This window comes from Marmota marmota, unplaced genomic scaffold (genome assembly GCF_001458135.2).
Source record: "Marmota marmota marmota unplaced genomic scaffold, marMar, whole genome shotgun sequence".
Lineage (NCBI taxonomy): Eukaryota > Metazoa > Chordata > Mammalia > Rodentia > Sciuridae > Marmota > Marmota marmota.
Genome location: NW_025999880.1, coordinates 13,567,502 through 13,584,140, shown reverse-complemented (window position 1 = coordinate 13,584,140; position 16,639 = coordinate 13,567,502). Strand labels below are relative to the sequence as shown.

Here is a 16,639-nt window from a genome sequence, read left to right as displayed (position 1 = left end):
AGGATACAGGAGCTTATGTGACTTCCTGGCCACCTGGTGTCCAGTTGAGTGGGGGGGGACCCAGTCAGGTCAAGCCATATCTCCCAAGACACAGGATTTCAGGGGAAGCACAAACCCCATATACGCTGCTCATGAAATAGAGAAACTATATAAATAACATAAATACTTTCCCATATATCTTAGCTATATAAATTATTCTTGTTTGCTCTAAAAACTATATATGTGAGGTAGACAATAATACCCTGTGAGCTTTTTTCCCTTAAAGCTAGTGAAGGAAGGGCCAGTGGCTGCTCTGGTCCCTTGGGGGTCCCAATTGGGCTGAGGTGGGTCTCTCAGGGTAAGTGAAAGAGAAAGGGCTGAGATCAAGGAACGAGAAGGGAAGGAGAGGGCTGCACTGAGAGGACCCTATAAACTGAGGCACCCTCAGAACCTGCACCCAGACCCACGGCCTGAGGTGCCAGGGTCAGTGGCCAGCCTTAGCTGAGGTCCTCTGAGTCTACCCTTTATCCTCCTGCAACCCCAACCCTTCCAGCCATAGAGTTGGGGTGCAGATGGTGGGGGTGGTAGGTCAGGGAGCCCTGGGCCTCAGGTTGTTTCCAAGTCCCTCTTCCAATCTGTGCAGCCTCTGCTCTGCTGCCTCATGCCCAAGCCTGAGCCAGGGGAGGCAGAGCTGGGGTCACAGAGGAGCAAGACAGATGGGCGGGCAGAGAACAAGTCTCAAATCAGCAGGGAAGTAGAAAAAAACTAGAAAGTGGGCCCTTGATGGTTTTTTCCTCCTCCTGCCAAGATGTGGGCCAGCTGCTTGGGTCAGCAAAGTCAATCTAGTGAGTAGTCTCAGGTCAGTTCAGCTTCTTATTGGAGCCTCTGCCATCCAAGATCCTTCTAGCATCCCCAAGCTGCCCTGAGCCACTGGAGACAGGGTGGCTCGTGCAGGCCCCTGGAGGTCTCGGGGAGGCTGCTGGGCCCAGCCATGGGGCTTTCTTCCTGGAACTGGCATCAATGAGGGTTCTGAGCACTTGGCTGATTCTGGAGTTTCCTGTTTCAGCAGAGGGTCAGGAACCCTGGGTTCAGGAGGAAAGGAAGCTTACAGGAGGGGCGCGGTGGGGCTGGCCAAGTGTCCCAGAGCTTCCCGAAGGAGGTCACTTCCTTCTGGCTGGCCTCAGGCCCTACTGTGGTGAAACACATAACCTCCAGCAAAATGACCCCTGTGAGGTCTTCATGCTGCAGCAGAGGAGATGTGAGCCGCTCCACGGGACTCCCTGCCTGGTTCCAGTGTCAGATGCGTGTGGGTTGCCTGTGCGCGTGAGCCAGTTTCTCTCCTTCCACACAGAGCCTTCGTAGGTGGCCCTGGAAATGTCCACAGCACCCAAGGAAGTTAGCAAAGTCACTTCTATTCCTCAGGTAGAAGCCCAAGTGAGGGGCCAGGCTTAGCAAAGTCTCTGCCAGAGCAAAAGCCTGAATTGGATAAGCAGCCACGAGAGTAGAAATGGAACCCAAATCCCAGTTCACGAGCCAACAGCTCTTCTGCATCACCAACGTCAGCAGGTGTGGGGGCCTCCCAGCCCAGGGCACCCCAGCTGTGGGGAGGTGGCCAGAATGAGTGCTAGATCAGGCTGGAACACTGCGCTTCTACTGGGTACCAGAAAGCTGTCACCCTCCTCTGGGCTGCAACTAAAGGTGCCTTTGACCATCAGGGAAAATGAGGAGGGGCCACTGTCTCCCATCCTATCTGCCTTGCTGGTCTAATTGAGCAGGGTGAGCGGCTGTGGGTAACTCAGCTGTAGAGACAAGCATGAAGCCTCAATTCAGGCCTGTTTGAAGAACCTGGGGCATGTACCCAACTTGGGTCCACTCAAGCAGAAAGCTTTTCTTGCTCTAAGCAAGTAGCTCCCACCACCATCTCCAGCACAGCAAAGCCCCTGGTGCGGTACAAACATAGGGCACCCAGGGCTCGCTGCAATCTGAGTAGGGCCAGGGGCATGGCTGTCCCTTCTATCATTTCTTCCTAGTACAAGCATCCATTAAACACTTGACACCTGCCAGATGCTGGTTTACAGATATCAACTCCATACTCTTTGCCCACCACATACTTATAGACCACTAGGGAGACAAACTGAAAAAAAACAACACAGAGATACACCCCAAACAGCAAAAGACCCAGATAAAGGCTGCTAAGTTTCCAGGGTTTCCAGCCTAACAAGCAGATACACAACACCACCCCGCCTCCAAACACACAGTCACTGTGACTGGGAGCAAACATGCAGACCATAAGGCAATACACATAGGGCGAATAAAAGAAACAGATTGTTTGGATGTCAAGGGTAAGTCTTCTTTTTATGGATATTGTGGGAGAATATGTCATGGGCACTCTTGCCCAGAACTGGGTGTGGTAAGAAAGAACTTTGGAAAAGGGCAGGGACAGCAGGAGTGAGAGACCCATGTGTCTGGCAGAACAACTGGGGAAAGTGGGCATTAGGCTGAAGATAAGATAGAAATAGATGGGGTCGGGGTGTGGGGGGTAAGGACTTGTCACTAAGCAAGTGAGGCAGGCTGGGATGTAAGAGACGCAGAAACACATCACTGAGAACAGGAATGCAGGCTGGGGTGCCTGATAGTCCTAGGTTTGAATCCCAGTCCCACCAATACCAGCTGTGTCTTCTTGGACAAGTTACTTCACCAAGCTTTTGCTAATAATAGTACCCACATCACAAGGCGTTAAAAGGATCAAATTAGATAAGGCTTGTAAAATATCTAGATCTGCACTAGCATGTGGCACATGGTTATCACTTAATAAGCAAGCTGACAACAACAGAAGACAGCAAAGCAGCCTTGTGGGGCTGTGTTTCCCTGTTGCAAAACTGGCCCAGCCTGGTTATGTCACCTCCCTGTGTGTGCTGTCCCTCCCTCAGTGTCTCATCTGCTCAATTAGCAGAGACTTGAGATATTCATGGTCAGAAGCCTCCTATATCCTCTCCCTGCTGGGGACAACAATGACCAAAGTCATCCCAAGTAGGCAGAGTCAATGCCCTGGAGGCCATATCACATATCTGCCCACAGTCCCTCAAGTCCCCTGAGGCCTTGGAGCAGTTCAGAAGGCTGTTGAAGGTCCAGGAACCTATGCTCTCTGGAGCAGTTCTCCTGAGTCAGCAGCTGAGCAGAACTGTTCTCAAACATCTTTCTGCTCCATGCGAGCCACCTCGGAAGCTGCAGGTGGGGACAAAGCGCAGGTGGTCTCTGCTTCCAACAACTCACCAAGTTGGGTCTTCTAGACCCACCCTACCCTGCACTTCCCCACTGGTTGGTTGAAGGAGGAGAGATGCACCTTGAGGGTGAGGCAGTACCATGCTTCTGGGGTGTCCCAGAGAGCCTGCAGCACATAGTTGAAGCCCAGTAAGTGTTTGTTTAATCACAGGGGAGTGTGAGGAATTCCTACTGCCTGAGTCAGGACTCTGAGATAGGAGCCAAATTCCCATGACAGCCCTGAAGAGGCAGACCTTTAGTTCCTCCCTGTGAACTGTTCAGGGGAAGTCTTTCAACTTATTCTATACTAATAATGATTATATGTAATATCATATATAGATATAAAGCATGCTAACACATATCTAAAGCTTATTATAAACTGTAAAGAGTTATGTACATCTAGTGTGTTTATTTAGTTAAGTCTCTAAACAGAAATATCCTGAGATAGGATAGGTGTTATCTCCATGATGAGGCAACTGTGGTTATTGGAGAGGTGTGGAAATTGTCCAAGATTTCACTGGGTAGAAATCAAGGTCTTCCCACTGCTTTATCACAAGATTTCACTGGGTAGGAATCAAGGTCTTCCCACTGATCTACTGAGTTCAGTCCAAAATCTACTGAGCCCCAGGTGCTGCGCAGCAATGGTCAGAGGGCAGGAGGAGGGCAGTATTCACAAGTGGCACACCCAGTTCTATGAGATCTTGGGGAATCTGTCATACCTCACCTTTTCCCCTCACTCTACCCATTTCTTGGAGGATCTTGAGTCCTCCCTTGGCTTTGGCCACCATATGACCACAGATCAGTCAGCTTCTGACTCAACAAGCTGTCTCTCCAGCCTGACTGACTTCTCTGTACTTCAAAGTACAGGAGGTCCCCAGCAGTGCTAAGTCCACAAATTCAAAGCTAAAGGTCCCCTCTTACCTGCTCAGCATCCTGCATCCCTATCTCAGGCCCTAGAACTCCCACCCAACACCTATGTGTCATCCTGGGGCCCCATCCCCCCAAAACTCAGCCAACCTATTGCCAAGTCCTGTCCATTTTCCTCCTAAACATGTCTCAAATCCTGTACTTCTCCTCTTCCCTACATCTTCTGTCCCAGATCAGGCCCTAACCTCTGCAACCTCCTTTCAGTCTCTCTGTCTCCAGTTTTATTTTCCACTAATCCATCCTCCTTGCAACCAGTATGTGTATCCCCACCCCCAACCCTAAAACCCTTTAGTGGTTCCCCTCTGTCTGCAGGGGTGAAGTCTAAGTTCCTGAATGAGGCTCCCTTTGGTACAGCCCTTCCACTTTTATGGCCTCCTCTCTATCCATTCCCTGCCTCAAACCTTTTACTGCACAGAGATTGGCCTGAGACCAGCCTTCTCTGTGAGACCTATGCAGTGCCATCTTGAAATTCTTCATAAAATTTTAACAAGGGCCTCTACATTTCTACTTTGTGTTGGACCCCACAAATTATGTTGCCATTCTTGCTTCCAGGATATCCCTCTTGCAGTTTGTGGCCTGTGAAGCTTGTGAACACCCTTCCCCACATCACCCCTCATTCTACAGCTCTTCCTTTAAGACTCAATGTAGGGGGTTATACAGTGGAGGGGGTAGAGAGAGAGGAGGGGAGGGGAAGGGAGAGGTGGGGAGGGGGGAGTGTGGAGGATGGGAAAGGCAGCGGAGCACAACAGACACTAGTATGGCAATATGTAAATCAATGGATGTGTAACTGATGTGATTCTGCAATCTGTGTATGGGGTGAAGGTGGGAGTTCATAACCCACTTGAATCAAAGTGTGGAATATGATATGTCAAGAAATTTGTAATGTTTTGAACAACCAACAATAAAAAATTAAAAAAAAAAAAACGACTCAATGTAGGTGTTCTTCCCCCACCCCACCCCGCCCCCTTACTGGAGATTGAACCCAGAGGCACTGAACCCAGAGGCACCCTACCACTGAGCTACATCCCCAGTCCTTCCTATATTTTATTTTGAGACTGGGTTTTACTAAATTGCCCAGACTGGCCCCGAATGCGCCACCACTCCTACCCTAGGTGTTATCTTTAGGATATCTCCCTGATCTTCCCTCTTCTCCCTTCCCTTCCTTAAAAGTCCAATAGAAGGAGGTGCTCAACCCAAGTTTACTATCAGAAGGCAAAGAATGATAAGTGTCAGAAGAGATCTACAAATTGCTGTAAACGGTAAGGTGAGGCAAGGAGGCAAGAAGGCATTTTCAACTGTCTCGGAAAATGTCGTCAGGAGGGCGCAGATACCCCTTCTGTACCACCCTGCCTGCGGACGCGTAGGTCAGTACAGAAGGGGTATCTGTGCCCTCTTTGGGAGAAAGGAACGGGGACAAGCTCTTGGGCGCCACCTTCTGTAGCCGCGCCGCCACTGCAGCCCTTTCCCTGCACCCCTTCCCTTGCGCTCTGCATCACTGAGCCCGCCTTACGCCTCCCATTGGCTGTCCCCTGTTCTCCCGCCCTTTCTAGACTCAGCCATTCGCAGCCTCGGGGTGGACGGGGCTTGCCGCTAGGGAGGACGCGTGCGCCCCGATTGGCTACGCGGAAGGCAGCTACGTGGCCGAAGTAGGCCCGTTTGCGCCTAAACTGAGACTTAGTTACACCCGCACTGGATTGATGGTGAGGCGGAGAGGGGCGGGGTCTCCGGCCGGAAGCGGAAGTGAAGGAAGGATGCAGGTGTGGAGACCGGGGTTGCGGTAACTGGGAACTGGCTCGGGACCCTTTTCCTGACTCTCTGATCTGTCTCCCGTGCTCAGCCTTTGCGGGCCCGTCGCTCTGGCCCTTCGGGGAGGCGGTTGGGACACTGAAATGAGTGCGCGCGGGGCGCGTCCCCTCCACGCGCTCAGGAGCCCCTCCCCGCCGTGTTTCCCACCAGGATCATCAGCACTTGCCCATCGACATCCAGACCAGCAAACTGCTCGGTAGGAGGGGGCGACCCCGCGTAGTCGGCTGTCGGGGGAGGCCTGCTACTTGCCCCCTGCCGCCAACAGCCAAGAGCTCTGAAAGTGTGGGTTGAGGTGCTGACCGCCTACCTTATTCAATGACCAGACTAAGAGCAGCGGGGAAGAACCGCAGAGTGTCTGTACTTAACCAAGGTTTTCTACTTAAACATATGTTATCAAATCATATTATTGAGTGACAGATGATCAGTTGTCAGTGGCAGATCTGAATTGAAACAAGTCTGTCTGGCTCAACAATGCCCTTTGCATTGTCGGGGAAAAAACTTTACCATCTTAAAAACTTCCGTTTAGGTGTACACCACCAGCTACTCAGGAGGGGGGGGGAGAAGGATCACAAGTTAAAGGCCAGCCTGGGCAATTTAGCTATAACCTATTTCAAAAAAAAATTAAGAAGGGTCTAACTAGAGCACCCTAGGTTCAATTTTGGATTCCATTTTTTTTTTTTTAAAGCTTTCCCCAGGCGCAATGGCGCATGCTTATAATCCCAGCGGCTCAGGAGGCTGAGGCAGGAGGATCCTGAGTTTAAAGCCAGCCTCAAGGGGCTAGGGTTATGGCAGTAGGCGAGGCCCTGGGTTCAATCCTCAGCACCACATAAAAATAAATAACTAAAATCAAGGTATTGTGTCCAACTACAACTAAAAATGAATATTAAATTTTAAAAAATTTTAAAAGCCAGCCTCAGCAAAAGCAAGGCACTAAGTAACTCTGGGAGATCCTGTCTCTAAATAAAATATAAAATAGGGCTGGGCATGTGGCTCAGTGGTTGAGCACCCCTGAGTTCAATCCATGATATCCCCTCCAAAAAAAGCTTCCATCTCCCCTTGATTTTAGGGGGAAGAGGGACTTCAAATTCAGTTGGAAATAGAGATTCCCCCCCCCCTTCCCGTTTATGAGGATTGAACCTAGGGCCCAGCAGGTGTTAGGCAGGCACTCTACTCCTGACCTATATCCCTAGCACTTTTTGTTTTGTTGTGAGACTGGGTCTTCCTAAGTTGCACAGGCTAGCCTCCAACTTGTGATCCTTCTGCCTCAGCCTCCCAAGTAAGTGGGATTACAGGCACAGTATAACCAAGACCAGTGAAAGTAAATAGAGATCTTTTAGTGTCCAGACCACCTCTATCTGGTCTGCATACCTCTTTACCAGTTCAAAACAAGGAAAGACCTCTTCATTCTGACCATCTCAGGGCATATGTACAGTCCTGGCATTTAAAAATGTTCATTGGACTCATCAATTTAATGCCAATCTTGCCATGAAGATAATCAAACACAGCTCTTTGCTCCTCATTTTATGACATCTATGAATTTATGGTTTTTTTTTTTTTTTTTTCGTTTTGAGACAGGGTCTTGCTGAGTTGCTCAGTGCCTCACTAAGTTGTTGAGGCTGACTTTGAACTTGAGATCATCCTGCCCCAGCCTCCCGAGCCTCTGGGATTATAGGCATGTGCCACCACGCCCAGCAATGAGATTTTTCTTTATAAATATAAATTTTAGAGGAACACAGAAGAGGGAATATTACTGATTCTGGAATGGGATCATAGTTTTTGACCAGTTGACAGATTTGTTAGCAAAAGGCCATGGTTCTAAATTCGCCACTACATGGGGCCATTTAGGGGGCTAGGAATGTAACTCAGTGGTAAAGCACTGTATGGAGCCATTTAGTCCTATGTGATGGCCACCAGTGGACCTTCTTTGGCCTTACTTCACACTTGTCCAGTTCTTCAGGCCCTGTGTGCTCAATGTGTGAATTTGTATTTGGAAATGAAAGAACCAGTAAATGAGCATTCACTGAGTTAGCTCTCTACCAGGTACTGTTTTATGTATTGGACATTAAAAAATGAAGGTCACATGGCTGGTTCTGGTGGTATGTAGTCCCAGCTATTTGGGAAGTTGAAGCAGGAGAATCACAAGTTAAGAGGCCAATCTGGGGGCTGGGGATGTGGCTCAAGCGGTAGCGCGCTTGCCTAGCATGCGTGCGGCCCGGGTTCGATCCTCAGCACCACATACAAACAAAGATGTTGTGTCTGCCGAAAACTAAACAATAAATATTTAAAAAAAAAAAAAAAGAGGCCAATCTGGGCAACTTATGAGACCCTGTCTCTAAAAGGACTGGAATGTAGGTCAATGGTCAAGCACCCCTGAGTTGGACTATCTAACCACAAAACCTAGATCTTAGAGATCTCTTCTATTGAGGAAATGTGGAAATGTGCTTGGCTCTGAAACCACAAAACAGTCCAGACTCCTTGAGGTCAGTCAAGTTTATAGTCACGTGTGCAGGGTGGCACTTCATTGTGAAGAATAGACTAGTGTTATCTAGTCCTTGGGGCGCTGTAGGTATTAGGAGCTTTGTAGTTGTTCATTCATCCGGTACTTGGCATAACTGCCTGTGTTTTCCATTGTCATGGTTAATCCCAGCCCTGAGGACATGGAAGTTGAGCAGCATCCTCTGTCAACAAGAAAGATATAATTACCCACAGAAGCAAAATATGGAGAATTTAGTGTGGTAAAAGTTGCACTTTCCTGTCAAGACCAATTTAAAGGTTTGCTTTATTTCTGTGTTGAGCCAGTTGCTCTATAAAAATCACTGTGGATAAAGACAGGCCACCAGAGTCTGTCTAGCCCCAAACCTTTCTTCTCATCTTCCCATACCTTAAACAATACAAAGACAACTTTAGTTAATTTCTCAGTGTGTTAAGCTTAATAGTGATGGCATTTAGGTGGTATGAAGGTATGCTGTGATTTGGGTGTTTTTCGTGCAGACTGGCTGGTGGATAGAAGGCACTGCAACCTGAAATGGCAGAGTCTGGTGTTGACGATTCGAGAGAAGATCAATGCTGCCATCCAGGACATGCCAGAGAGCGAAGAGATCGCCCAGCTGCTCTCTGGGTCCTGTGAGTGCACTGCGGCTATGTTGCCTGAGTTCTGCTTTCCTGAATTTGCTTCATCTGAGCTTGTTTAGCCAGCAGGGCTGACCCCAGAGAGAGAGTTTATTTTGGAGTTTAAATGCTGGTTTTTCCCCACGTTGAATGATGAAGGGAGAGAGCTACATGGTGAAATTATTGGCAGTGTAGGACCCATGGGTCAGCCACCTGCAAAGGTCAGGAGGTGGGAAGATGCTGTAATCCTAAATCCTCACTCCTCCTTGTCTTCCAGACATTCACTATTTCCACTGCCTGAGAATTGTGGACCTTCTCAAAGGCACTGAGGCTTCCACAAAAAACATTTTTGGCCGGTACTCTTCACAGCGGATGAAGGTAAGTGTAGCCAAGGGCTGGTAATGTGTGGCCCCAGTCCATGGGGCTAGTGCCTCTCTGGTCTTTTTAAAGATTTATAGACATATCTACATAGATTATGTCCTGAACTTTCCCTCTGTCCCTGTAGTTTATGCTGAAAGTATATCCTTCCCCTGGGCTTACATTTTCTGACCTTCCCCTTTGGGGATCACTTGTTAGCACCATGCTCTTAAAAGTATGTGGCTGGGTGTGGGGGCACACACCTATAATCCCAGCAAATCAGGAGGCTGAGGTAGGAGGATCGTAAGTCCCAGGCCAGCCTTGGCAAAAGACCTAGTGATATAGCTCAGTAGTAAGAGTTCCCTGGGTTCAATCCCCAGTACCTCCCCAACACACATACACACAAAACACCCATATGGTCTGGCCAGCATTAGTTTCTGAAGAAGGCAAGGATGTTGTGTCTAATGAAAAGGCTGGAAGAGCCTCCCCTGTCAAGTGAGTGAACTGCGAGGTGACTGCTGAGTCTGGCTGACGTACTCTTTCTGTTCTACTCAGGATTGGCAAGAAATCGTAGCCCTGTATGAGAAGGACAATACCTACTTAGGTAAAGTGGCCCTAAAGTAGCCCTGGCATCCACGGGGAGGCCCCCTCCCAGAGTTCTGAGGACACCAGGCTTACAGAAGACATAGTTTATGGTGGGGAGAGACTAGAGTGTAGATGTTGCCTGTTTGTAGGTGGGAAAATCAGTTCCACAAAGTGCTAGGACAGGAGGAGGATTGGGCAAGTAATGGGCATTTGTAGCCTGACTGAGCAAGTGCCTGACCTGCTTTCCCTCCCTTGGTAAGCTGGGGTGTGCTTCCCCAACCTCTTTGAACCCCTATTCAATGCTAGGCTGAAGAGGCATGGGTCATATTGGGTGCCTGAGAGAACAACTAAAGGGTCAGTTGTACTTTGGGTTGTGTTTTTGAATAGTATAAATAATCATAACAGCTACTTTTTACTAAGCGTCTACTAAACGCAGGGAATTGTGCTTGGGGTTTCATATGGATTTGCATGGTAAATATTGTCCCTGTTTCACAGTTGAGAGTTGGAATAGAGAGGCTACTTAACTCATTTCAGGTTCCACAATAGGGAAGTGGGTGCTAGGGAGTCAATCCCTGCTCCTAACCCATCGTGCTAGGGCATCTTTGTGTGCATCCTTGGGCATACTTGCCTTAGGGTGTGGGTGTCCTGGGGTGAATTTCCTGGATCCTCCTCAGTGGAACTTTCTAGCCTCCTGGTTCGGAATGTCAACTACGAGATCCCCTTGCTGAAGAAGCAGATTGCTAAGTGCCAGCAATTGCAACAAGAATACAGCCGCAAAGAGGAGGAGGGCCAGGCAGGGGCTGCTGAGATGCGTGAGCAGTTCTATCATTCCTGCAAACAGTATGGCATCACGGTGAGCAGGCATTGTGGTTGAATGGGCATCTGGGTGCCTTGTCACAGTGGGAGGGTGCCTGAGCCCTGCTCCTCTGCTGCCGGCAAAGACTTCCTTCTTGGCTGGGTTGTGCCCCAGTGTCTTACCTGTCTCTAGTCTTTGGATATTTTCTTTAGCCTGTTAGACTCTCCCTTCTGCCACATCTGTCTTGGCTCCCCTTCTCTCCCCTCTCTAGGGAGACAATGTCCGAAGAGAATTGCTGGCCCTGGTGAAGGACCTGCCAAGTCAGCTGACTGAGATTGGGGCAGGGGCTCAGTCCCTGGGGGAAGCCATCGACCTGTACCAGGCCTGTGTAGAGTTTGTGTGTGAAAGGTAAAAAGGACTTCAAGCTTCTCTGTAGGAGGGATGGTTTGCCTGTTCTCCTGTCTCTTTTCTCTTCTCCATGCATGTTTTTCCCACATGATATGTAAGCAATATTGTACATACTTGAATCAGTGGGAGTCTTGCCCATTTGACCATGTGACCCAGGCTAGAGCCCAGTGTTGGCTTCCCAAGTGGTTAGTAGGAGGGTCAGTTGTGTGCTTTATTGAAGCCCCACAGAGCAGGTGTTGCCGATGCTGCGGTACGTGCAGAAACGGGGAAACTCAACTGTGTATGAATGGAGGACGGGAACAGAGCCGTCTGTGGTAGAGCGGCCATGCCTGGAGGAGCCTCCTGAGCAATTGGAAGAAGATGCGGTAAGATAGGCCTCATTAGGAGCTGAGTGAGTGCTCCTTGCCCCATCAGCACACACTCTAAACTCTGACCTGAATTCAGAGTTCTAGAGTGAATGGGGGTATTGTTTTGATGCTAGGGATTGAACCCAGACATCCCCAGCCCTTTTCAATTTTTTATTTTGAGACTGGGGCTCATGAGTTTCCTAGGATCTTGCTAAGTTGTAGAAGCTGACCTCAAACTTGCAATCCTCCTGCCTCAGCATCATGAGTTGCTGGAATTACAGGTGTGCACCACCACACCTAGCATAAAGGAGGTTCTTGTGAGCAAAACTATTGGCAGGAAGATCTAGAAGACTCTGTTCCTTTACTTTTCTGGCCTTCTTACGACCAGAGTACAGAAAAGTGCTAAAGAACATCAGTAGGCTGGCTTTTGTTGAACGAGAAGCCCTTCAATTACTTGAGCTCTCTGAAGATGACTTTCTTCTGGGAACTTGGAGCCTATTGCATTTGAATGTGTCCTCCCTATAGAAGCAGCTAAGGCCCATGGGAAAGCAAGCCCCCTTCCTTTTCGTTTTACACGTCTTATTTGAGCTAACACTTTTTTGCCTTCTAGATTGACTGGGGCGACTTTGGGATGGAGACAGTTTCCAATGCCGGCATCTCTGCTGAAGTCTCTGGAATCGACTGGGGCATCTCCCTGGAATCTGAGTCAAAGGTTAGGACATCCTCCTAGTCCTTCTCTTTGAGGACTTTGTGTGGTCCTGCTTCGGCCATAGAAAAGTGTTGTCTGTGTCCGTAAAGGCCTGAATCCAAGTTCACAACCCCAAGGCCAGGTGCAGTCCAAGGAAGGTAGTTTCAGAAGTGACATGTCAGAGTTTGGACCTCCTTTCTCTTGTGGTTTGGAGCAAGAGGTGGGGGTAAAGGCAGGTGGGAACCTGAAAAATGGGGAAAAGGGTGACAACATAACTGGGCCCACACTTGCCATCTTTGTCACCTACCTCAGCGTTGTAGACTTTAATGAAATTGGAGTTTTCAGTCATTGAACTTTTCAAAGCCTTTTGTCTCTTCCGGCCCGTTGGGCTTGGGGAAATTCTCCCAACATTGGGTTCTTTGCTCTCTATCCAGGATGCTGGAGTTGAGGGGATAGACTGGGGAGATGATGCTACTGCTTTTCAGATCACAGTGCTTGAAGCAGGAACCCAGGGTAAGTGCTCCATCCCTGCAGCCCTGGCAGGAGTGGGGTGCTCAAGGACCCCTGAGTCTAGGCACAAAGAAAAATAATACTGTTGAAATTCGGCTTCTTGCACATTTAACTGTTTCTCAAAATCTTGAGGATGTCAGTGGAGGGAAACACAGGAAATTTGTTGAACTATTTAGAAACTCTCAAAGTTTCTAGAGACTGAATGTGGGTCACCTGTACTGATGGCAGGGACTTAAGGGGACCAGCTTGGTCCTAAAGTCTGACCACCAGCAGGGAGACTGTAGCAGTGACCAGAGCCACTAGAGGGCAGTGCAGGACGACACTTTACCTCCCACTGCCCGGCTTAGTGCTCCTTGAAATCCAGTTCTGTGGTTCTCCTGGCAGGATGCGGGTTAGAGCAGGAAGGCCTGACTAGGCCTGAGACACCTGGGGAAAGTTAACTTTTCCCCTTGGGGAAGAGCCTTTAGTGCAGTGAGTCTGTCCATGGTAATCTGTCAGGGCTTCTCAAACTTTAAAGTGTATCTTTTTCTTCCCCAGTCTTGTGATCCTTCCTCACTTCTCTCCCTCTCTTCCTGGCAGCTCCAGAAGGTGTTGCTAGAGGCCCAGATGCTCTGACACTTCTTGAATACCCTGAGACCCGGAATCAGTTCATTGATGAGCTCATGGAGGTACTGTCACCTGGGGGATGTGGGGAGGCCTTGCTTCAGCACAGGTGGCATCATTCCTGACCCCTGGCCTGACCTGACCCTATTCACGTGAGGGATGCTGAGTGCCTTCCATGTCCTGGAATAGGAGCCTAACGTATTAGGATGCCCCCATTCATTCAGCTCATGTTTCTCATACACCTCCAGAGTGTCTGGCACTGTCTTAGACTCCAGAGCTTGAGCAATGAACAAGACAAAGTCCTTGCTCTCATGGAACTTATGTTCTAGCAGGAAAGCAGATAAGAAACAGATAAGTATGCAGTTTATGTTAGATACTACTAAGTAACACAAAGAAAGCAGGGGAGGGAGACAAACTCATATTGTTGGTCAGGACTGTGGTTTATATCTGGGGATCAAGGAAGTGTCATTGAGAAGGTGACTATAAGTCAAGACTGTAGGCAATTTTGACATGCAGGTATCTGATGGAAGGGCTTTCTGGGCAGAGGGAACCACTATAAAGGCCCAGAAGTGGAAGCGTGCTTTGTACATTTGAGCAACAACAGGGAGGCCATGTGGCTGAGCAGAGGGCCCTGGGTTCGGGGAATGAAAGAACAGCTCAGAGATGTAGAGTCAGAACTGTGGTTTGACTTCATGAGCTGGGAAGCTGTTGGAGGTTTTGAGCAAGTTGGGAACCACATAATATCTTGTGCTGGGTGGTGGCTCACAACCATAATCCCAATAGCTTGGGAGACTGAGACAGGAGGATCTCAGATTCAAGGCCAGCCTGGGCAACTTAGCAAGATCCTGTCTCAAAATAAAAGAAAATAAGAAAGGACTGGGGATGTAGAGCTCAGTGGCAGAGTGCTCCTGGGTGCAATCCTGAGTACCACAAAAACAAAAACAACTCCATCTCATTTGAGTTGAAATACAATTCCTGTGGCTGAGGTTTTGGCAGCCCCAATAAGAAGCTGGTGTTCTCAGCTGCCCTTTTGTTATAGGATTGGAAAGTTGGGGTCTATCCTTCTGAGTGGACTACAGGTTGGGGAGACCCTCCTGAAAGATCTCAACCCTCACTGGGTTCTGTCTTTCTCCCCAGAGAGGCTTTTCTTAGCCTCAAGGGATAAGCAGGACAAAAGGTATCAAGATTTTATGGCAGAATAAGACTGACTAGATATGGCCCTCATATTCTTTCTGGCCTTGTGTTAATCCAGGGTTTCTCAAACATGGATTCCGATTCCCTGAATCTCATTCCCCTCATGAAGAGAAAATAAATACCTTCACTAGGGTGGAGAAAACCTTTGAATCTCTTCATTCTCATTATCTGAGCCACAGGCTAGGGAGAAAAGATGGAGGTCTAGAGCTGGACTGGCCTGAGGTCAGAATGGGGGACCACAGAATGACAGTGGAGGCTGCTGCACACTCTTACATTGCAGTTGTTGAGTTTCTAGCCATGAACATGTTCAGTGATAACTGCCTCACCCAAAGTCCAGCCCTCACTACTCTGCTCCTTCTCCCAGGATGAGCAGCCTGAGGACTTAGCTTCTGAGTTCTTTTCTTAATTTGAGTCAACTCTTCTGTCCTCAGCTCGAGATCTTCTTGTCCCAGAGAGCAGTGGAGATGAGTGAGGAGGCCGACATCCTGTCCGTGAGCCAGTTTCAGTTGGCTCCCGCCATTCTACAGGGCCAGACCAAAGAAAAGATGGTCACCATGGTGTCCACACTGCAGGATCTGATTGGTCGGCTCACCAGTCTTCAAATGCAACACCTGTTTATGATTCTGGCCTCACCAAGGTCTGGCTAACCTGATGCTAGGCTCCATCATCTTGAGCTCTTCCCCTTGTATTCCTCCTCTTCTTCCATGACCCCTTAAATCTAATCCCTGCATCCCATGACATCACCTCCTGAGGATAGAGGGGTTTGCGGGGGGCAAGATAGGAGTGGTTTGTGTATACAGGCAGGATCTACTTCCCAAGTAGGAAGGGGGACCCAGAATGGGTATTCCTTACAAAACAAGGACTTAAGTATATGAGGGTGAGAGGCAATTAGGGAATTGGTTTGTGAGCCTCACCTGTCCAGCAGTTGGATGGAGTTGCTCAAGGTGCACAGCTCTATCAATCCTTACTGAGTGCTCTGCACAGGTATGTGGACCGAGTGACAGAATTCCTCCAGCAAAAACTAAAACAGTCCCAGCTGTTGGCTTTGAAGAAAGAGCTGATGGTGCAGAAGCAGCAGGAGGCACTTCAGGAGCAGGCAGCGCTGGAGCCCAAGCTGGACCTGCTATTGGAGAAGACCAAGGAGCTGCAGAAGCTGGTAAGACAGGACAGGCAGACCCCTCACATGGGAACCCCCCCACCCTGTTTCTACAGAAGGAGGCATTGCACCTGCCTCTGCTTCCTGCCCACTTGGTACTGCTATCTTTTAGATTGAAGCTGACATCTCCAAGAGGTACAGCGGGCGCCCTGTGAACCTGATGGGAACCTCTGTCTGACGTTCTCCCTCTGTGTTCTTGCCTGTCCATCTCCCCAGCCTCAGGTGGAGGTGGGACTGCCGGGGCTGATGTTGTGAAGCCCTTCCCCTCAAGAAGCCAGGCAGGCTGGAGGACAGAGAGCCAGAGGAAGGAACCATCCCCTGGATGGGGACCTGGCACTCTGCAAGAAACTGTTTGGCTTGGCCCTGTGGCCTATCAGCCTGAACCACAGCTGCTGCTTGTAGTTAGTTGAATTGGACTTAATAAAAGAGCAAAAGCCTCTTGGTTTACTGCTGACGGTTACTTATATCACTTCATGTGTTCGTGATCCAGGTGGCCTCCCTGGGCCATCAGCTATCACTATAGAGCCCCAGGCTAAGGGTTTTTCTTTTTTGCTTCTGGTAATAAAGGGGACCCTATTAATACTACAGATGGTTCAGCAAGGGGCTCTGAGAAGGCTTGGGCAGCTGGATTTCTGTCTCCATAACAGTGGGCCTGGGCTGTCCCACTCCGGCCAGCAGCCCGAGGGGAGCACTCAAGTGGCAGCCCTGTTGGAGCCAGAAAAGCTGTATTTTCCTCTTAATCACAGCTTACCTCCAGGCAGAGGGGAAATGCGGTTGGGGAGGAAGGGTCTGGTAAACAAGGTGGAGACAGGAGTTGTCACCTTCACTAGCTGCCTGTTCACTTCCTGCCCATAACTGCCAGCTCTGGGATTGGATAGAGCCCACCCCAGGATAGCACCCTTCTCCCAAGCCAC

General features: G+C 49.2%; 1 protein-coding gene across 5 annotated transcripts; it reads left to right on the top strand.

The window, feature by feature from the left end:
* The first annotated feature begins 5,778 nt into the window (after positions 1-5,778).
* Cdk5rap3 (CDK5 regulatory subunit associated protein 3) lies at positions 5,779-16,162 on the top strand. Of its 5 annotated transcripts, none has more exons than XM_015495540.2 (14): positions 5,788-5,924; positions 6,124-6,169; positions 8,965-9,096; positions 9,359-9,459; positions 9,994-10,042; positions 10,698-10,876; positions 11,091-11,227; positions 11,448-11,592; positions 12,185-12,286; positions 12,697-12,775; positions 13,352-13,440; positions 15,001-15,206; positions 15,554-15,725; positions 15,838-16,162. In XM_015495540.2, exons 1-14 carry the CDS (start codon positions 5,865-5,867, stop codon positions 15,901-15,903), a joined length of 1,563 nt encoding a protein of 520 aa, XP_015351026.1. In that variant the 5' UTR covers positions 5,788-5,864; the 3' UTR covers positions 15,904-16,162. The 5 variants fall into 5 exon arrangements, with proteins under 5 accessions (XP_015351028.1, XP_015351026.1, XP_048645740.1 ...); XM_048789783.1 differs by having other exon boundaries at positions 5,904-5,924; positions 6,124-6,253; XM_015495541.2 differs by lacking the exon at positions 5,788-5,924 and adding an exon at positions 5,926-5,944.
* The last annotated feature ends 477 nt before the right edge of the window (positions 16,163-16,639 follow it).